This window comes from Chiroxiphia lanceolata, chromosome 1, assembly GCF_009829145.1.
Source record: "Chiroxiphia lanceolata isolate bChiLan1 chromosome 1, bChiLan1.pri, whole genome shotgun sequence".
Lineage (NCBI taxonomy): Eukaryota > Metazoa > Chordata > Aves > Passeriformes > Pipridae > Chiroxiphia > Chiroxiphia lanceolata.
The window spans coordinates 100,400,990-100,423,136 of NC_045637.1; the positions used below are offsets into that span (position 1 = coordinate 100,400,990).

The 22,147-nt window shown below is 39.0% G+C and overlaps 1 protein-coding gene and 1 long non-coding RNA gene across 2 annotated transcripts in view; both read right to left on the reverse strand.

Annotated features, from left to right (window-relative positions):
* GOLGA4 (golgin A4) overlaps nucleotides 1-2,882 on the reverse strand; it is a 72,520-nt gene extending 69,638 nt beyond the window's left edge. The window contains 1 exon segment of the mRNA XM_032684497.1: nucleotides 2,692-2,882. Within this exon segment, the coding sequence (XP_032540388.1) occupies nucleotides 2,692-2,778 (87 nt within the window). The 5' untranslated portion in view covers nucleotides 2,779-2,882.
* Nucleotides 2,883-3,817: 935 nt separating this feature from the next.
* LOC116785255 lies at nucleotides 3,818-21,941 on the reverse strand. Its single transcript, XR_004356453.1, has 3 exons — nucleotides 21,881-21,941; nucleotides 10,040-10,088; nucleotides 3,818-3,931 (listed from the first exon to the last, which is right to left on the reverse strand). It is a non-coding gene; the product is annotated as an uncharacterized LOC116785255 (long non-coding RNA).
* Nucleotides 21,942-22,147: the final 206 nt, after the last annotated feature.

Sequence of the window (22,147 nt, forward strand, 5' to 3'; positions counted from 1 at the left end):
AATCCATTTTAAGGATCTGAATTACTAAAAGCAAAGTAACAAAACCATATCTCACACTTTCTGCAAGACTCAGGTACATTACAAACCTTCTCATTCCTTCCTCGTTTACAGAATCTGTTTTCAAATAACACATGAAGACTAACCTATCTTATTTCTAAGATTAAATTCAACTATAATTTCCCCCTAGTGTTACTTGAAAGCAACTGAAGAATAAGAAATACTGCAAGACAACTATTTTACACAAAATAAAACAACAGATGTAATTTTATGCTTCTGCCTTTCCATTCATGTCAGCCCTTGATTGATGTGATCTGCTCTGTCCACAGTACAGCAGATTAGCTGTATGGACTAGGTTAAAGCTCTTGTATCAGGTTCCAGGAAATTTGACAACATTAATCACAACAGCCAGATAAAGACTGCACTGCGCTGTTGGGTGCACACGTGAGATAGACAACAGGCTAGCAAAGGCATATAGTGCCTTTGGAAAGCTTCATAAAAGAGTTTGGCAAAATAAACACTTGAAGAGAAGTACAAAGATCAGTGTTTACAAAGCCATTGTGCTGTCTGCTCTCTTATAAGGATCTAAATCATGGGTCATTTACCACCACCACCCGTGACTCCTAGAACACTTCCATCAACGCTGCCTCCGTACAATCCTTAACATCCGCTGGTCAGATTATGTGACCAATACATCTGTTCTAGAACGAGCAGCAGTCACAAGTATTGAGGCCATGCTGCTGAGAACACAGCTGTGTTGGGCAGGACACATCTCAAGGATGAAGGACCACCACCTCCCTTAGATCTTGCTTTATGGTGAACTTGCCTCTGGCTGCTGCAAGAGAGGAGCCCTGAAGAGAAGATACAAGGACTCCCTGAAACAACATCTCAGCCTTGGCCATATTGATCAACATAAATGGTCTACTCTGGCCTCCAATCGGGAGGCCTGGAGACACACCATCTGTAACACTGCTGATGCTTTTGAGAACGCACGCAGGATCACTCTCGAGGAGAAAAGACAACGCAGAGAGAATTGTGTCTTGCAGAATATACCACCTAAGGAGTCTTTCTGCTGTGCCTTTTGCAACTGGACATGTCTATCTCGTATTGGCCTTTTTAGCCACCAACGCGCTTGTAACAAACGTGGGTAGAGCCCTCCCCAAATCTTTGTTCGCGAAGCCCAGCCATGAGTTGAGGGTGCACACGTACCCTTGGGCCCAAATTTATTCACTAGGCCAATTTTCAGCAAGTACCAACCCTTGAACATATGCACGGAGTATCCTGAACTAAGTGGATTACAATACTGTGTGCAAGGTATCATAATTCAACTGCTGTTTATTGGAAACAGTAGACTCTGCAGCTGCACTGTACTGAAAGTTGACCACACATGCCAGTTCAGGACAGCACTCTAAACTGCAAATAACAAAAAATACTTAATTTCACTACCTAGAGAAGACACAGTGAAAGACTTTAAAATAAGACTGAAAAACTACATAAAACTTTATAGTAAACTCGTTTTCAAAAATATTACTTCTATTTGACAAATGAGTGATTTAAGAAATACAACATAGCTGAATGTCAGCGGTTTTGAAACCATGTTTTAATACTGAGACTATGCAGTGTCAGATCTCCCAGCGGTTCAAATTACACTCAATCAAGCCAAGACAACTGATCACCCATTTGTCAAATTAACCAAATTACCTGCCTATAGCTTAACATTTACAGGATAGAGTTTATATATCAGTTTTATTCTTTTAGATTCCAAGATGCAAAGGATACTTAAAACCCAGCGCTGACACACAGGCAGACACTATAAACATGGAGTTTGCCAATACAAATACAACTTGTTGAAGCCCTTCTACCCAAAATTTGATAAGAGAGAATTTATTCTGTTTCAATGCACATATGAAATCATCACAACATTTTTCTGGCCACTATCACTTATAGAGATACTCTGCACTCATGTCATATCTAATGTGCATTACTATAATTTAAAAATGGTAGTTTCTAGAATCCAACAGTTAATTTCATGAAAGTACATGTAAGAAAAACAGCCGATTAAATTATGATTAAAACAAATAAATAAATGCCTTGATCTCAGATTTATACTACATTCTCAGTTCTTCCACAGTGAAAACAAAAAGCAACACAAGGCTGAGGTAAGCAAACCAGTCCTGTAAAGGACGGAAACAGAAAGAATTTACAGAACTGAAAGAATAAACACTGAGAGAGAAGGATGACTGGAGACATCAATGTTGGATTATTATTCAGTGCACATAAAAGTGTCATCACTTTAAATAGTAAAGACGAATTCTCTTTCAGTTTGATGTTCAAACAAGAGATGGTTTTTACATTCCTCCACAAGACCGTCCTTGTAGAGTGGCCAAACCACGGTCTCAGAAGCCTCTAGAGAGGCTTCTAGGGCGGGAGGCAGATCAGCAACAACCAACTTGGATGTCAAAGTTCCAGCGAAGCGCTGAGAGCAAACCGGGGCGCGACGCCCGCCAGCCGACCGAGCCCCCAGCCCTAGGCCGGCTGGGCCTGCGCGGCGCGGCATGACCCGACCCTTCCGCTGTCCGTCCGGCCCACGGGACACCAAGATCTCCCCGGGCGAGGCGCGGCCCTGCCCCGGTGGGTGAGAGGCCGCCACAAGCCCCAACGCGGCCCGGTGGCCCCAGCCCCTCCCCGCCGTACCTGCGGTGGGAGGGAGCCCGTGCGTCCCCCCGCCCCGCGCGGCGGCGTCTGCTCCTCGCTGATCTTCTGCTTCAGCTTCTTGAACATGGTGGCGGGACGGAGAAGAGGACCAAGCTTCCTGGCCAGCCGGTGGGGCAGCGAGAGGCGCCCGGGGGGCGACGGGACCGAGTTCCACCTGCCTCTGCCCGCGGAGCCGCCGCCGCTCCGCGCTCGGTCCCCGCTCCGCAGGGCAGGGCAACGTCGCGGCAGCTGCGCCTGCGCGGCCAACGTGGAGCCGAGCGCCCTGGCCGGCACGGTGCGCGGCGAGGGTACAAACTTCCCAGCGCAATGCCCGGCGCCACCCCCTCCCCAAGCCCCCACTGGAGCCGCGACCGCGGCGAAGCAGCGCCGCCCTCGCCTCTCTCCCAGCGGGCGCGGGAGGCGGTGCCGTCCAGGGAACGGAGGGAGCAGAAAGGAGTCACCGCTTCCGTCAAAAGGGAGGGAAAACGGAGCGGTAACAACCGCCCGCAGCCACCTCGCGGCGCCTCTGCGCCGCCGTACCGTGTGACCCCGTACCTCCGCCCCACCAGAACGCTAACGTCTTAAAGCCCTCGTGTGACCGAGTCCTTCTGAGCCGGTACTGACAGTGTTGCGGACAAAGCTTTCACAAGCCGAAGAATCGGGCAACAAGGGTAACAACAAAGTGCTCGGTTCTCGGGCTTGTGAAAGCTTCAAATGCTCAACAGCTGCTTTTTTGAAACTGCCTGAAAGCCTATCTGCTAATAAGAAAGTCGTGCTGTTTTCGTTCAGTCCACCTTAAAACCTTTTGAATACTCTTCTGTTTGTAAATCTGAGATATACTGTTTACAACTAAAGTACCACTGAGGGTGGAAAGGCAGGGTTTGCCACAGTTGTTTTTGCTACTGTCCCCATGAAAGTAGGGTGGAAATGTTCTTAGCTGCTTTAGATTAAAGCCTCTGGCTTTAGAACCCTTGTTGGATGACATTTGTACATGTGTGTTCAGTCCTATCGGTAGAGATGCAGAGGGCTGTCAGCAGTAGCCAGCATTCATTCTCCTACAATGGGACTATTTTGAAAAACTGTATTGACAGTGACTCTGTATGAAGGTTAAGAAATACATGGTGCTGTTTGCAAGAAATGATGAACCACGCTGGTCTTCTGTATAGCGCCCTCCTCAGGAGGCTGCATGCAGTAATCACTAACGCCCAGAAATGTTTTCACTGAAATACGCTCCTGAAATCTGTAAGTAGTTTGAAAAAAAAAAGTGCATAGGAAATGGATCATTTGCTGTTACACTGACTAAAAAAATAACCAAGATATATCTACAGCAAACATAACTGCTGTTTTTCCTAATTTTTTTGCAACACCTTCAAAAAAATAATTTTCAGTAGACTGTTTAGTTATAGATAAACTGCAAGTGGTAGTGATCCTTTCTGTGCTTTTGAGTTGGTACAAACCAGCAATATTTTGTGATACGTGGCTATGTATCTAGTAATGCTCCAATAATACAAAGTGGTATCCCACATTAAGTAGTAGTATCCAAATTCTGAAAACATGTGTGATAATTCTGCAAAACCCTATCATAAGCCTTACAAAAGGGCTTTAAATATTTTAGCATCTGGGCAAGTTTGATTAAAATATATTGCAATATACAAAGCATTTGCTCTAAACCCCACAGAAGTCCTGTGGTAAATGTCTGGAACTATTCTTCCATACACACATAGAGTGTCAAGATCCCATAGTTAACGGAATAGTACCTTATTTCTAGAGGGCCGATCTGATCTTAGTAGATTCTTTGTAAAATTAAAAGTAGTTGTTGAAAGTGAAGATTTGCCCTTCATCTTCCTTAAGTACACCAGTTAACACAGACTAAACAAGAAAAATATGATATTATGGTGTTGTGAAAGATAAATGTTATCTGCAAACAGCACTGGTTATGGTCTGTTCCAAATTAAATCTACAGCAGTTAAGCTATTTCCGTGGGAAAGGGAATAGAGTGTAAATGTAAAAGACTATGTTTTCACAGCAGTCTAGACTTCTCTCTAAGTGTCAGCAATGCTGGCCCACACATTCCTGCCATCCCATTCCTTGCCTTTTGCTAGTTCCAGTGCTTGTCAGACTGTTCCCTTAGTCACTTCTCTGTGTTCAGTCAGCAGAAAACTAACCTGACAAAAAAACAAGCAATTTCTGCTGACTTATTGTGCAGAGTCCCCGGAGAACTAGAGGTGCTGCAAGGGAGACAGAGGCACTCGAGAGCGGGACAGTTTTATGTTGCCATTTATTTCAGAGTGCTCAGGAACATAGAGTCTTTGGTGAGCAATTTGCTTAACTATTAACTCAACTATAATACCACTAAGTGCTATTTCAAGTTCGGCTAACAAGCAACTCTGTTAATGGGAGTATTGATACTATCTCAACCAGTAACTATTTTAGTTGCTACTGATGGCTGAAGTATTCATGCATATGGCCTTCAGCCAATCTAAGCTAATTTTTAAAATGCTGTCTTTAAGTTATTGCAGCTTTCTGGAAGTCATAAAAAAGCTATGGGTATGAATTATGAATATGTCTTTCAATACTTTTTTCCACACATTCAAAATCAATTACTTTGTCAAAGATGTATGAATTTGCTAGCAGCTAGTTCTTTCAATCCAGTCATCCAACACAAATATTAAAAGACACAGAGCGATGTAACATAATATATGTAGCATTTCTGGTAACTTTTTAATGTTGGTTCATATTTTTTGGAAAGGAGGTTTTTCATGTTTGATTTTTTCTTTATTTCATCATCCTGCTGTTAAAACAACGTTGAATATTCCTATTATTCTGCCTGGATAATATTTGACATTGACGGGGTTACTTTAAAAAGAAATTAACAAGAACTGGTAATAGAGTAAAAAAACCTAAGCAGAAGGGAGCACTGATCATGTATTAGAAGTTACTGTCCAGAACTTATGTACACACCACTGTTCTTTACAGACAGTTTATGGAATGTTGCATTTGGTAATGTTTGCAGTTTCTACTCCTACTCATAAAATGCAAAATACTATTGTTGATGTTAAAGCGGTCAGGGAGTGTACCATGCATAGATGCACAGATAAACACTTTCAGTTTGGAAGTATTTTGATCACAAACATTACAAAAGACAGCAGTTTATCTGACAGTGCAATGAAAATTATGGTAACTCATTGTACCTGCAGCCCACAGAATGAGAAGAAATCGTTGTGCAAAATCCTTTATAGTGCTGTGATTAGAACCCTAAAAGCTTTAGTATAAATAGATAATCAGAACATTTTTCTAGCCTGATCTGATTGCTATTTTTACTTTTTTATTTAGATGTTGTGAATTACAACCACCACCAGATGACAGTGTTGTTGGAGATTATAACTATGCCTTTGCAGAGTCACTGTCAGTATTACAAATGCAAAACTATACCAACAGTGGGATAAAAGTTTAAAAACATTCGGGTCAGGGAACTGACTAAACCCAAAGTTTCTATGTCTGCTGTATGATCCTTTTGTGTACAGAGTATAAGCTGCTCTAAGTAATTGCTGGGTATCAAATATTAAATTTCTTACCATGTGCCTGACTTCATATCAAACAGTCTATGCTATTTATTTGTGCATTCATATATTCATCTGTAGTGCCCAGATTTTAGTTAAGGTAAAACGGAGGAAAAAGGGTCATTAACAGGCATTTGAATAAAGATGGGGGGGTGTGAGGGAAAAGTCAGATTTGTGAGTCTGTTCAAAATGCTCAAGGCTATGAAAAGAGCAAGAGCACTGTCTGAAAAAAACTGAAAGGTAACCTAAAAGCAACAATTGTTTACACTGAGAAGCCAAGAGGAATTAACTCGCTTCAGGGAGAAGAAAAGCTGACGGGCACTGCTCCTCTGCACCTTGGGAGGGAACACAATCTCTCTGCTCTAGTGGGAAAATTGTTCAGAGATCACATTTCATGCCATATACTTCCCTTTCCAAAAGTACAAAGTGCAAGCTCGGCCACTGAAGAAAGACTATTAAGAACCACTGCAGTAAACTGGCTCACTAGAGCCATCTTTTTTGTGAATGGGAATATTTAAAAGTGAGTGACAGGATTTGATCCTGCAAGAGTCTGACTTTCCTAAAACAAAAATTTTAATTTTATCAATACCTTGTTAAGTGGTGTTTCTCTTCTGCTTTGTCTAGAGTGTCAAAACCTTTCTCCTAACTTCTATTTACTTAAATGTACCTTAAAAACTCTGAATGCCAAGAAAACGGAGCCAACAGTGCTATAAAACAACAATCATTTTTATAAACAGTGATGCTAATCATGAATTTGATTTTAAATTAGCCAGCAGCAGATGCTCACATTGAGTACTTTTATTCTTATTTCTGTAATCACAGTGTAAATAAATTAAAATAAAATCAAATCTATATGGGTAGGGACCTTGTATCTAAGAAGAGACAATAACTTGCTCCTGAAGACAGATTCCTCATGAGAGAGGAATGGCTTGATTTTGAGGAGACCTGGGATCTGCTCCCAGATCTCCCAGTGCCCTTGTCACCCACAGTGGCCAAGCTATTTTGCATCTCAGTGCTTCTATTGATATTTTAATGAATAGTGATCCTACCCAATTTCCTGCAAACACATCTTAGTTTTTCTCTTATCTTGCCCAGCTGGTGATAGAAAGGTCAAAGAAATGACTGCACATTTAGGTGCTTTTAAGAATACTGAGGATACACATTCATAAAACACAACTGGGACTGCTGGATTTTTCTGAGTCTGTGATAATATTTTCCCCTTAAAAACTATCATTAAGAAACAGCAAATGATTTTACTTAATATTTCTAGTCAGCAGGGCTAAAAATACAGGCAAAGATATTGAGACAGTGAGTTGGGAAGACCTAAAAAAACCCCTAATATGTGTGATTCTTTTAGCTAAAATGCAGAACATCTAAAACCGCATCACTGGAGATGCTGTACCCAGCAGAATTCACAGCTGAGAGAGTCACTAAGTTATAGCATAACAGATTCTTAAAGAAATGTAGTTAATACATTTGCAAGAGTCAAGGTAAGGAGCTATTTCAAGGAGAATCAGGAAGTATTTTTCCCAATTACAATACTGTATAATTTGGTAGGTCATTAAGGAAAATATTCACTTTCCTTCTGAGACCATCAGATTTATGAACTGATGGATGCAGATACAGAAAACAGCAATTCAGGAATAATTAAACTAATCCCCTGCATCACAGTTCATAGAATATACAAAATAAAGCAAATACATATGTTTCTGCTGTGATTGCACACAGCCATTATGTATAAAAGCACAAAGACAACAGTTTTATGTAGCTAGATTTATCAATTAGTGCTTGAATTCAAGACAGATCTATAAGAACACTTTAAGCAGTTTCAGATTAGGAACTTGTCAGCATTTAATATATATCCTAATACTGCTATATTGTTGTTTGAGTATTAGCATACTCAATTCCCTACTACTCATACTTTTCAATTAAATGTTTGGAGGGAAATGTTTCTCATCCTTCTTAACTCCCCTTTCTAGCTCCTAGGATTTACTACAAGCTTTGCCACCCACTCAGGGTGGAGTATCTGGTTGAAGAGACCAAGGGCTTTAGGCTTGAAATTTCTTTCATGCCTGACTTCTCAATAACAGGCATAAGGCACTTCTACATAAAGAAAAGTCACTTGCCTTTCAGTTGAAAGTAGTGAATACTTCATCACCTCTGCTGAACTACTACAAAAGCACAGTTACTATTCAGTATTGATTGCATACATTATCTGACTTTCTTGAGGAGCTTTAGAAACAAATGTGGGTAAATCTGATGGCATGACCATAAAATACAGATAATTTCACAGATGAACAAAGTGGGTTCTGGAAGACTCAGAGACTGCATAGCAACTTAGTGATAGATATGGGATTGAAACATGGCCCAGAGAGTGCTGGTGAACGGGGCTGCATCGCTGGCGGCCAGTCACCAGTGGTGTCCCCCAGGGATCAGTGTTGGGCCCAGTTCTATTTAATATCTTTATCGATGATTTAGATGAGGGGATTGAGTCCATCGTTAGCAAATTCGCAGACGACACCAAGTTGGGAGGGAGTGTCGACCTGCTGAAGGCAGGAGGGCTCTGCAGAGGGACCTGGACAGACTGGAGAGTTGGGCTGGTTCCAATAGGATGAGGTTCAACAAGGCCAAGTGCCAGGTCCTGCACTTTGGCCACAACAACCCCATGCAGCACTACAGGCTGGGGACAGAGTGGCAGGAGAGCAGCCAGGCAGAAAAGGACCTGGGAGTTTGGATTGACAGGAGGCTGAACATGAGCCAGCAGTGTGCCCAGGTGGCCAAGAAGGCCAATGGCATCCTGGCCTGGATCAGGAACAGTGTGGCCAGCAGGACCAGGGAAGTGATTCTGCCCCTGTACTCACACTGGGTGAGGCCTCACCTGGAGTACTGTGTCCAGTTTCTGGGCCCCTCAGTTCAGGAAAGATGTTGGGGTGCTGGAGCAGGTGCAGAGAAGAGCAACGAGGCTGATGAAGGGACTTGAACCAAGTCCTATGAGGAGAGGCTGAGGGAGCTGGGGCTGTTTAGCCTTGAGAAAGAGAAGGCTCAGGGGAGACCTCATCGCTCTCTACAACTACCTGAGAGGAGGTTGTAGGCAGGTGGGGGTTGGTCCTCTTCTCCCAGGCAATCAGCAGCAGGACAAGAGGGCACAGTCTTAAGCTGTGCCAGGGGAGGTTTAGGTTAGATATTAGAAAGAAATTCTTTACAGAGAGGGTAATCAGCCATTGGAATGGGCTGCCCAGGGAAGTGGTGGATTCTCCGTCCCTGGAGGTTTTTAAGATGAGGCTGGACGTGGCACTTAGTGCCATGGTCTAGTAACTGTGGTGGTAGTGGATCAAGGGTTGGACTTGATGATCTCAGAGGTCCTTTCCAACCCGTATGATTCTATGATTCTATGATACTGTTCTCAGATTTATAATTTAAAATATTTTTAAACCTTTGGTCTAGCAGACACCATTATGTAACTGCATACATACATAATGAAAAGAGATGCTTCCCTTGCTGCATTCTTATGCCATTTCATCATTTCTAGGAACTCACCTGTACATAAAGATGACATGCTGACATGCCTCCTTTTATTATCCCCCTTGTCTGCAAAGCAACACTGCAAATGCAGAATCTTGAGATGTGAGAATCTTTGATTTGAAAAAGGTATTATTTAAAAAGGAAGGCGAATTAGCAAACTGCTCAGAATGCTCCAACTATGTGATTTTGCATCTTCATCTCTTAACATGCACTATTTCAAATTAAACTCAGATTCTAATAATCTGTTCTCTGTCAGACTTTCTCACCTTATTTGTCATTTGATTCCACACTCCTCTCTCCATGTGAAGTCTTTCCCTGCTTATATGGAAAAGGCCAGAGACATTGGGTTAAGAAATATAAGGTACAGCTCACAGAATAGTTATGTTTCATTATTAATATAAAATATACCACCTTGATTTGCTAATATAAATATTCCTTATTGATGAGTGCATCTATTAAAATGGATCACATACCTTCTAAATAACAAGGTTTCCAACTATCCAAAATAAACTCTGATGCCTGTAATTGAAGTAGTACAATGCTATGCTTACAGAAGGAAAGAAAAAAACCTTTTAAAAAAAAGGCTTATCACCACAAAACAGTGACAAGTCTTCAAGTGAGTAGTTCCTCTGGTAGTTTCCTTCAAACCACCTGGACTTTTCCATGGCTCTGAAAGGAGAAGGAGGTTTAACCTAACGGTTGCAATTATACAGTTAAATTTATAATAAATGCAAACTATTCTATCATGAAAACTAGGCTGACCTCAACTTGTCCTGCAGCACCTGAAACTTCATTTGGAATAACACCTGTGGGAGATAAGAGAGATGCTGCATTGACGGGGACAGCCACAGTATTAAATTGCATTCAGTATATTTGGTCAGACAGAGGCCATAATCAAAAAGTTTAGCTCAAGAAAGATACTAGAAATTCCACACATTTGTACGTAGAGCAAACTAGCCTGACATAAAAAGAACAAGAGAACTGTGTCATTTATTACTCTGTCTGGCTAAATGAAAGGATTTCAAGCAATTTTTTTTAATATTTCCATCACTGCCAGGTCCTTCTTATGAACCAGGAACTGTATCGTGAGCTTCCCATTCTGATTTAGCAGTGCTTTGCATGCAGCCAAAGAAACTCAGTTATAATGTTTACTAAGAATTTACAGAATGATTTTACTCTGTGACTCTTTTTTATTAAACACATGTAATAATATTTCTTCACAGAAGTGCTACACTGAATTATTTACCAGAGATGAGACCAGACCTGCTCAGGCAGGGAGGCCTGCTGTGGCTTCTTGAGTCAGAATACACAGAACTCCTGGAAAACACCAAGATATAATTCTATCTCCTATTGGTAGTGACTAGAATAGTGTTATTTAGTCTTTGATTTCCAAGAGTAAAGTGTCACGTATTGTTCTTCTATTATCCTACCTTATTCAGTTCATCCCTATAACCACTAAAAATAGCTAGAAATGTTATTTCTACATCATGTAACTCTCTAGACCTCTATTCACTTCATTCTTCAATATAAACCTGCCATGATCCAAAGCACCAAGATAATTTTGCAGTTGGTACACCAAAACAAGAGAAAAAAATTGTTATGGTGAGAAAAAGTGTTGCTAACAGTTAAAATTCTTAATGATACTATAAAATGCACACAATACTTAGAAGGAAGGCATAACTTCCTTTTGGCTCTGTTCAGCTACTGGAAGAAAGATAATTCTTCACATGCTGTCATAATGCATTAACCAGCATCACATTATTATATAATTCTTGTTCAAAATGAATCATGCAGTATTTTCTTCTCTTCCTCCATGTACTAAAAATTGTTTTAAGTTAATCTAATTAGGGCACAATATGAAGACTCACACATTCGTTAATTTTATTATTTCAAAGTACTTTTCTGGATATTTCATTCTTTATAGTCTAGTGGTCCAAATTTTGCTAGTCCATTAGGGACAAATACTAAGCAAGTAACATGCGGCTTTTCTTCTTTCTCTGTTACAACCTTTTAATTTCTTATAGCTATAACAATGTCAGAAAGTTGCATTGGGTAATATACTACTCACAAGCCACAGGGGGTTTAGAGTCTTCTGGTGTAGTCCACTTAACATGTACTCAAGCGAGAGCTTGATTATGAAGGTATGAAGGTTATGTATAGGGAGGTAACATTATGAAATAACACGATGAATGAGGCTGCTTTAGCTTCTGTGGTGTTGGTAATCTAGAGTACACAGTGTATACTTTTAAAACATTCTCTTGCTGCCATCACCTTACAGCCTGCAAACCTGCCATGAAACCAGTGAGCAGTTTTAGAAGTGACTTCTCTTACCTATGCAGCATGAAATACTTCAGAATCAGTATTCAGAATTAAGGGGGTATTACCCTGGAGTTCAAAAGAGAAATTGCTGCTTCCAGACAATACCTAGTTTCCAAAAAGCAAACTGGAAAAGCAGACATCACACAGGTAAACACAACGGTTGCTCAACACAAAGCCTCAGAGCAAAGAAAACGAGGTGACAGATCGCAAACACAACTCAGAGCAGAGAGACAGATACATGAACAGTCCTTCAAATACTCTTTGTCCAAAAGCAAGTAAAATTTCTTAATTTTAAGTTCAAAGACTTGCACTTTTTTGAATGCACTTTTGTGGGGTTTTAGCACTGATTTTCATATACATAAATCCAGTTGCATCATTCACACAGAGATGCCCCAAGAAGATAAAAGCAGAAAATATCAAGTGAAAAGCTTTGTTATATGGTGCAAAGAAAATAATAAATGAGTAGAGAGCTCCCTCATGCTTATTTGAGAGGATTACCACTGCGGACAAGAAATTTAACTATTATGAAATAAAATCCATTAATGAAAACTGGAATTTTACTTCTAGATAATGAAACTAATGTCTGCTGTAGTGGAAGACTTTGTCCTTTTGTTCATTTAGTCTAACAATAAGACGGCTCAAAGGTGAAGGCTGCTCAAAGATAGAAATACTGAAGGCACAGAAAACTGAGGTTTGCCTCCAGTGTTTCCAGAGAATATGGATTTTAGGAAGGGAGGGAGAAGAATGTAAATACTGAATACACTGAAGAGGTTTAATGATGGAAATTAAATGCTTCTTTAAGAATGAGAAACTTGTCAAGTGCATGAGTTAACACAAAGTATTTACAGTTTTTAAATAAAAACCATTAATTGTTTGCTTTTTAACATAATCTTCTGGCTGTTTTATTTAAATACTTATTTTTTTGTTTGGTGACATATTTGGAAATAGGGAGAAGTATAAATACTGAAAATATGAACTATTAAGAGAATTCAAACATGGAACTCAAAATCAGACCTCACAGTGCAAATACAGAAGAGACAAAGGATCAGAAAATGGCATCACTGTAGAGATGACAGCACAGTATTGAGAAGTGAGAGCAGTGGTACTGCCTAAGGATAGCAAGTATCAGGTCTTCAGAACACCAGTATAAAACCCTTCACATCTTGTGATCCTGACCTACCAAGTGCTTTTACTACAACAATCTGCAGCAAGAACCTGCTAGCAAGAGGCTGCGAACACCAGCAGCTTTCATCAGCTGATCAATCAAACAGCTTATACTTTTGTCTTCTCTGTGCTAAAACCAGGAGTTCTCAGTCCTGGGGTTTCAGTCAGCTGCCTGGCTTAGGGTGGAGAGCAGTTGCTTCCCAGGTGGGCATCCAGGAACACCTGCACTGCACCCTCACGGCTGGGGGCACCCAACAGCCCATGGTGCCTCCCCCAGCCGCTGACCTTACACAGACTTAGTACCGTGCCAGTCATGCGCTGCTGTCAGAGCTGCTAGGTGAACCACTGGCATTACTTTCCAGGCTGGATGTTGGGCTCTGAACCCTTATTTGACATTATCAAAGGAATAAGTTCAAATTAAAACCCTCTGGAATTGTCACAAAATTTCCAGGCAAAACCCTCACATTCTCATATAAACCTAGCATGGACAAAGGAAGAAGTAAAATAGTTTAGTTCAGTTTGCACTTCCATCCTATATTAAATTGCCCAAAAATAGTCCAGTAAGTAAACAATTATAACTCAGATGAGTTTCAATTCTATGTCTCCCTTACAACGTTTTTCTTGGTCTCTATAATATCTGAGATAACTTTTTACAGAACATCTAGTAGCCCTTCTGGATGCTACTCATTTAAAACTGACAAATGAACAAGTATAACCCTAAAACAGCTAATTTAAAATATTTTACTGTTTTTCCGCTTCCAGCATGAAAGTGACTTATTTTTTTTTACCCCGAGGGCTTTTTTTTTTTTTAAGAAAAGGTGTGCATGTTTTATCAGTAACAACATGTAGATGGGAAGCCACTTTTTTTCCTGTTTAGGTTATACTGGAGACATTACTTCCACACTTACTGATGACAAATTATAAGGAACACAACTGCTATGTAGTTTCAATCAACCTGATTATGTTTAGAAAGCAGTTATCATCCTACAGGTTATATTTGGTACCATCTTTTACAAGCAACCCGGCCAACATAAAAAAGTAGATAAATGCAGATGCAGAACTGGCTGTTCTAAAAATATGCATGGCTGTCTTGCTTACCAGGAATTGACTGAATTGAATTTATGTCCCTCAGGAAACAGGCAAAGCTTGAAAAGTCAGCACACATCTTACTTATACTGATCTGGTGACTATTTAATTTTTTTCTCAAAGGTTTTGAAGCAAAGCAGACATGGAGAGTTAGAAGTGTACCATGACATCTTTGGTGAAGGAATAACCTAGCAGCATGAAATGGTTATTTAAGTAATTGCTTGTCATTAGACACTGGGACCTGTCTGAGATTCCATTTAGCCTCCACTAGTTTTAATATTTAATTTATTAGTTTATGATGTTCTAATTTTTATATATAAAACCAAAAGTTACAATTTCTGTTGGTGATTAAAGATTCTTAAATTGGTGGATTAACCCATTCTATTGTTACTAACAGATTCTAAAAGTATTTGTTTTCAGTCTTAAGTCAGCTGATGTAGATAATAAAGTAGCAAAGCTAAGTTGTTGCATAAAGCTTAAGGCATGGTTCAAAGTATAGCTTTATTCTGAAAAATTCCTATAAAAACAGTATAAAAAATCCGTATTTGTTGTGTCTTGGTTCTGACACCAGATATGCTTTCTGTAGTCATGCAGAGAGATAGGGTAGGGTGGGTGTTTCAGGTTTTTTGGGTCTTTTACAAAGAAAATTGCCAGGCATACAAACAAACCTTGGCTCCTTTAATCACCCAGCATTATTTTTTGCTTTCATCTCACTTCTGTAACAATGGTTCTCCCTGCCAAACAGTGTTCTCATTACAGTTGTGTAATCCCATTTTTTAAAGGTATGCCCTTGGTGACATCTGTGCAAGCTGAGCTCAGGTTGCATAAGTAACCAACTGTCTCTCTTAAGTGGATGCTAATAACAAGTCTGCACAAGTAACTATAATCCAGTTTGTGTGTGCTCTCCCTCACTTCTTTAGCTGAGCTGGTCAAATAGTAAGTGTGCAAAATATTCAGGCATGAATCATCACAAAAGTTAACTGCTTTCCTTTCAAATCCTACAGAAATGTTGAACAAGACTGTCCTGTCACTTTTCAGAATTAAATCATGCCTGGAAGTAGAATTGTCCAGTATATACTGAGAGTGACATTGCTTGCTTTTATAGTGCTTTTACATTTGCTCAGCCTAGAAACAGTTGAAGACACATTCTTTCACTTGCATCATCTAAAGCTTTGTTTACTCTGTTTCAATTGGTTTGACCTTTGCTAATACAATTCAAAAAGTCTCACAGAGTTGCATAGGTGTAATTTAGGATGTCCCTTAGCAATCATGATTATTTGCAAGATCATCTTAATAACTCCTGAAAAGTCCAAACAAAACCTCAGAAATTGCAAATAATCTTTTCTTGTTCATGAATCAGATACAGAATTCTACAACAATAAAGTTTATATTTTCATATTATATATTCACTTTTTACTTTGGCCAGTTTGAATGTTACAACCAGACTCCAACATCTGGAGTCTCCTGGTAGCTTCATTCTCTAGTTGAAGAGAAGATCTGCATATTGCCATAAGAAAGACTAAGAGGGATATGCTGTATTAAAATTCTATATAAAGTAAATTATTAAATTAAAAACAAAATTCATCAGGTTAAACTTTACAGGCGAGTAGATCATGGTTTAAACTGTATTTATTTTAAATTAATCATTATGAACATTTCTGTGAACTTTTCACATTTTTCTTCTCCCTTATTGATACCTAGTGTTTGAATTCCATTAGCACTGCATTTCTCTAAAATGTTCAGAATAGAAACTCACCTTTAAAAAAAAAAAAAAACACAAAAACCCCCAACACTTGTACAGCATGATAGACCTAAAATTTCAAGCTTTTGAGGTATTATCTGCTCTAACATGACCTGGTAAAGCTGGTTTTGCCCTAGATCTCAGGTGCATGTACCTTATAGAAAAATATTACTTAATTCCCAGCCTTCTGATTTTCAATTCAGCAAATAGTATTATTAAACCCAATCTGCTTAATTGGAATGGGCTGTTTCTCTCAGGAGTGCTGAGCATCCATAGCTGCCATTGACTGAAGAGGTGACTGCTCAGGTGCTGTAAAATAACTGGACCAGAATGATGGTGATTAAGCCTACCAAGAAGGTACAAGGGTACCTTGTACCACAGACTGGCTTCTGTGAGCAATATACATACTGGACAATCTAGAGAGTATAGTTCAGAGCCTGAAATTTAGAATTTAACTTTCCTTATGCTTCTCCACTTTAACAGTACTCGTATAAAGGAAAAATCCACCTTCACCTTCAAATGATGATGCAAATTAATGTCCGACATATACCAACAGAGAAGGGCCTGAAGGTGCGAGCAGCAGCATAGTCTCAATACTGATGGAAAAGAAGCACCTCTCTCTGAATTTCAGTTATTCCACTTGGTTATTTTTAAAACATATTAGACAGAGAGTCAACTTGTTGCTGGAGAAAATAGTGAAAGCTATTTTTGCTATATGAAGACTTGAGAGCATTTTAATTTTTATCATATTTTCTAAAGAAGATAAAAAATCATAGTAGATATGTCTTAGTTATTAAGAATTTCTTAACCTCTGCATTCCTAGTGGTAACACTGTAGTAAGTGAAGATAATTTGGGTTGTAGGGACATCAGACATAGAAAATTTGTGATAAATCCCCATTACATTTTAGTATGTTATAAAAATCTAAATATTAAAAAGACATATTTAAACTTTACATTCTAACGACATTTCTACATTAAAAAAATAACAGGCATCAGAAAAGTGACAAGGAAAAAAGTGAGTACATACTAAAAGATTCACATTTACTCACACTTAACACAGACACTGCTTGTTAGTTTTGCAAACTCAACAAAACTGTGTAAGAGTGAGGTGATTTCTTCTATGTGGCTTGTATATCATCAGTAAAGTCAACTAACATTTACAAAATCCTTCTTGGGGATATATCACATAAAGAATAGATCATGGCTTCAGACTGAGTTTTCCAGAAGGATCTTAGCATAGGAATTTATCAATATTTCTACATTTATAGAACAGAACATAAAGCATTTAGAATTACATCTGTCAGGTCTGGAAGAATGATGATACTTGGATCTCTAGTTGTTATTACAATGGAATAATAAAGAAAAGTCCTATAAGAAAATTAATATATTGCTATGTCTTACATAAACACTTTCAAGTAAAACTTTAATTTTTAAATTATTTTTTTCCAGAATATAGTTTCACTTTTTCTTTACAAATAAGAAGGTTTTTCACAAACTCCTAGTCCACAAACCTTGTTAAGATATTTCATAATTTATCTACATCTACCTGGGATTGATTGAGATAATGCATCTTCCCCTTGATTCTTACTAACAAGCTGATATTGGGACACTGTTCAGAGCACTCCAGTGCTTAAAATTTTGCTATATTAACAAGAATACTATCCATAGCAATTAAAAAAAAGAATCTTCCTATAAACACACTCTAAGCATAAACCACATTATACTACTGCTTATTTCTGAAAGACTTTAAAAAAAGGCAAACACAAACCAAACCAACTAACCAACCAGAAAATTACTAAAACGGTGAAAATAAAATCTAGAAAGTGGAGCATTCTGTTTTCAAGCGTTCGGTCAATTACCTACCTGTGTTAAAACAGAAGTTTTCTACAAAAGATTGCATTTACCTGGATGTCTAGATTTTGGGGAAAACATTGGAATACAATTTTTCAGTTAGCTCTTCCCAAAGCTATTCAACAGTCAGTCTACCTTTTCCCTGCTGAGGATGCAATGGATCTGAACCAAAACAACTCATGCAATTCTGCTGCTGGATAGCACCAATCCCCATCAAAATGCATATGTATAGACATAATTCCTACTATGCCCTACAGATTTTTGCAGTGCTAAAATAAATCAGGTAAAGGGAAAAACTAAATCTCACTGATTCTGCAGCTACCTAGCAATACCAGAAATTTTCTAGTCTACATTAACCCCTACAAGAACAGCTGAGAAATATGCATATCTCCACACCAAGCAGCCAGAGATTTTGAATGCTCGTTTTATCTCCACTACATGGTAACATTATCTATATGCAAAAACCTTACATAGAAAGCCTGATAATAGTACTCCAATGAATTCTACGAAACATTTAAATAAAATATTTCCTGATTATGTTCAGCATACAGTCTGCATGCATTCTGCTTTATAACTATTTCAGATATTTTCTTTAAAGTCTTAAATTGTTTCCCTTCATTTAAAGTTAGTCATGCAACCCTTTGCTTATTGCTTGAATGTGACTGAAAAGCAACATTACTTTGAATAATGACAATACTTCAATAGAACTGGTACTGGGTAATTTTAGAGATCTTTTGACTGTGCCACAGAATTACTGCTTATTTTGCTCTATTTACTTTTCCTGTAACTAAAAATATATTCTACTAGTCTAGTAATTTAATTTTAAACTGCCCAGTCTCTGTTTATCTAACTTTTATACTTAACTTAGGATGTAAACTATCTGATTGTTATAGTTCCCCAGACCTTATATTTTGTAGATACATTCTGAGTTCTTATAATTTCAGAGTTAAAAACTGGTGTAGAGAAGATCACATACAAAAGATCATCCAAGGAAGGCAATGCATCTTTTTTGTTTTTTTTTTTTTTTCTTTTTTTTTATTTTTTTTTTTTTTTTTTTTTTTTTTTTTTTTTTGTTCTTTTTTTTTTTTTTTTTATTTTTTTTTTTTTTTTTTTTGTTTTTTCCCCCTCTTAAATTTTAAACACATATAAATGCTGGAATTGAAAACATTAATATAGTGTCTGTGTATCTGATGACAGAAATGTACCTTTAGCAGAAATTAAACTCTTAAGAAAAGGTGGGGAGGACAGGACTAAGAGGGCCTGCAGAAGCTCCTATAAGCATATCCAATAACTGTTTTGAAAAGCAAAACAAAAAACCAAGGAAAACTTGCTCCCTACATTACAAAAGCGGTTTGCACTTATTTTCCCGTGTAGGCACACAAAGCTGATTTTCCACTTGTCACAAGTGAGTACTATAACACTCCTTTTTGTGGGGAGGGGGTAACAAGCAATTACTAACAACACTGAGAATCTCCAAAAGAGAGAGAGCTGGGGAAAAAAAGTATGTTCAATTGTGCCAAATGAATTGCTGAGTGATGGTATCTGAACTGAGGAGAGATAAACTACTGGAAAGGAAGAGCCAAAAGTAGAGAGAAATAAGTCAATGGATGTGGTTAGAACTTCTTAAAATGCTCCTAAACCAATCAGTCTCCATTAGTAAAACAATCTACCATTTAAACTAATAGATGGAAGTTATTCTTTCCAAAAAGGGAGGGTGGCAGGGGTGAGAGGGAGAGAGAGAATAGGGAGGCTACGTAACAGAAAATATATGGAATGACATTAGGGATTAAGTTACACTATAATCTTACATGTGTGCCATCAGGTTTACATTCTTAACCAGAAGGTGCAATACTCACTAAACAAAAGATTCATGGGAAGATCAGAAATGTTAAAGAGTGGGATAAAACAACCCAAAGATATTCAGAACGGCCCAAATAGCAAACATTGCAGAGAAAACACATTTTTTCTCTCATAGAAGCTGTTACAGTGACAAAATCTCTTTACAACTGTATACAATTTATTGCAGGAAGTTGACATTGTTGAAAGTATTCCATATAACTGACTTACAGATTCATCCTAGATATACTTTCTTAAGTGACAATCACTCTAGAAAAAACTAAGATTTCACCCATGGGTTGCCTCAACTGAGCAAAACAGTTTTATAGAGAGATTTTCAGAGAAAAGAGAAAGGAGAGAGTAAAGCAGCAAGTTCAATTACATATGACAAGGGATCTATACTAACCTACTGTATAAGAAGACAAGAGCGAAGAGAAAAAATTCAAAGGCACATCCAGTGATACCTCCTTTATTCATTTACTTATTTTAAACAGAAACTGATTATTATTAGAGCAAGTTTTATAGTAGCTTCACTAATAATTTGATCAAGGAGTATTCATAAATTATTGTATATTTCGTAACTGCAGTCATTTCATAGCAAAAGTTCAAACATAACTTTCATTTTCTGGCTTCTAAATGAAGGTTTATAATGAAACTGCATATAACCTGACTGTTTAGTTACTCATTAATGTGTCTGAACTCAGAATTGCTACTGTGACATCCTGTACCACTGCCTGTTCTAACTGTGCACCGCTTTCAGTCAAGTAAACAACTGTTCTTTCAATGACAAAAACGCATGTCTGCTCTAAAGGAGACATTTCGCTGTATCATTACAGAAAAAATATGAAATCTGTGATATTAAAAGACTAATGGTATAAAAATATCAACACTTCATCATAGAAAAATGTACATATGATTGAAAAAAAAATTGCTCTTTATATACATTAACAGAGAATCATCCCCTGCAGACCTGAGACATCCCACATTTCAGAAGATTCTATGCAAACCCTCTACTCAAGAGTGAACAAAAAACTACTCCCACTAGCTGGGCCAAACCAAAATGCCCCAAGCTGTTTTTAATGATGATTCTCCAAAAAGCCCAGACAATCAGTAAGTGAGCCCTTCTGCAAGAATAAACGTCAAATAAAAATGAAGATTTTAAACTGGTAATTTTTGTTGGTGTTTTCTACAGATGGTCCATGAGAAACTTTCTACTTCATCTCCCTCCAGCGAGATCATCTTTAACTACAGAAATCAATGTGATGTTAAAAATAAGCATGGAGAAGCTATGCTGTATGATGAGCTGAGGAAAAAGATTGAGACAGTGTAGGGTTTCTCACATGGAAAATTATAAAATACTGATGAAACACAATAAAGTTGTTTTACATTTACTTTAATAGATTTAATTCACTTGCATGTCCCTTTTTCTTTATGTACATCCACTTGGGCTTATTTTAGTAAGACATTTGAACTCTGTCAAGGACTCTGGTGCATGATTTTGAGTCTTATCTTGTCATTTTAACAGTGCTTTTTCATTCCCGTGTGATTTCTAACATACAAAATGCCATCTCCTCTAATCATCTCTACACTCTTAGAGACACCCTGCACTTAATGACAGAGGTGTTGAAAAGCAAACTACTACAGATCTGACCCCAAGTGTATCTCAAAGCAGAATCTCAGCAAGTTTCACGCCTGTTAGTTGGGTTTTTTGTGTATAAATTGGAATATATGTAACGGTATAGTTATTTCTTTCTTTTCTGTATATTATCCTTAGGGACTGTGACGGTTGCATATATTCCAGTTTTGACAGTACAGAAGTCCGGTCGTGTTTGGGCCAGTAGAAGATAAGCCGCAAATGTTTGCATTGGATTTTTACCCATGACCCCTGCCTGGCACCCACCCACGTAAGCCTTGCGAAGCGCCGGCGTGCCGTGTGTGCCCAGCGGGCAATGGGCACGCAGCGGCACCGCCCGCGGTGACACCCACGGGTGGATCGCGCTGCGGCTCCCGCAGCTCCCGCACGGCCCTTCCCTGGGCAAGGCTACTCGATAGAAAGAAACCCTGTCTGAAACCGAGAATGAAGCACAAAGCAGAAGGTCTCAGACCTACCTCTCCCCACCACAGCAGTGAGTCAGCCAGCCTGCCCGATGATAAGGGGCAGCCGAAGCGGAGAGCGGGCGCACTACAGGGCACGACCCCCCTCCCTCCCCTGCCTACTGAGCCAAAGAGAAGCTCCCCCGGAGAGCCGCCACGACCCCCCCGCACTGAGGGGCCACCTCAAGGCGCAGCCCCCGCGCTCGCGGTCCTCACGAGCCGCGCGCACCGGCAGCTGCCCGGCCCACTAGCGCCCCCGCGGCCGCCGACGGCTCTGCGCAT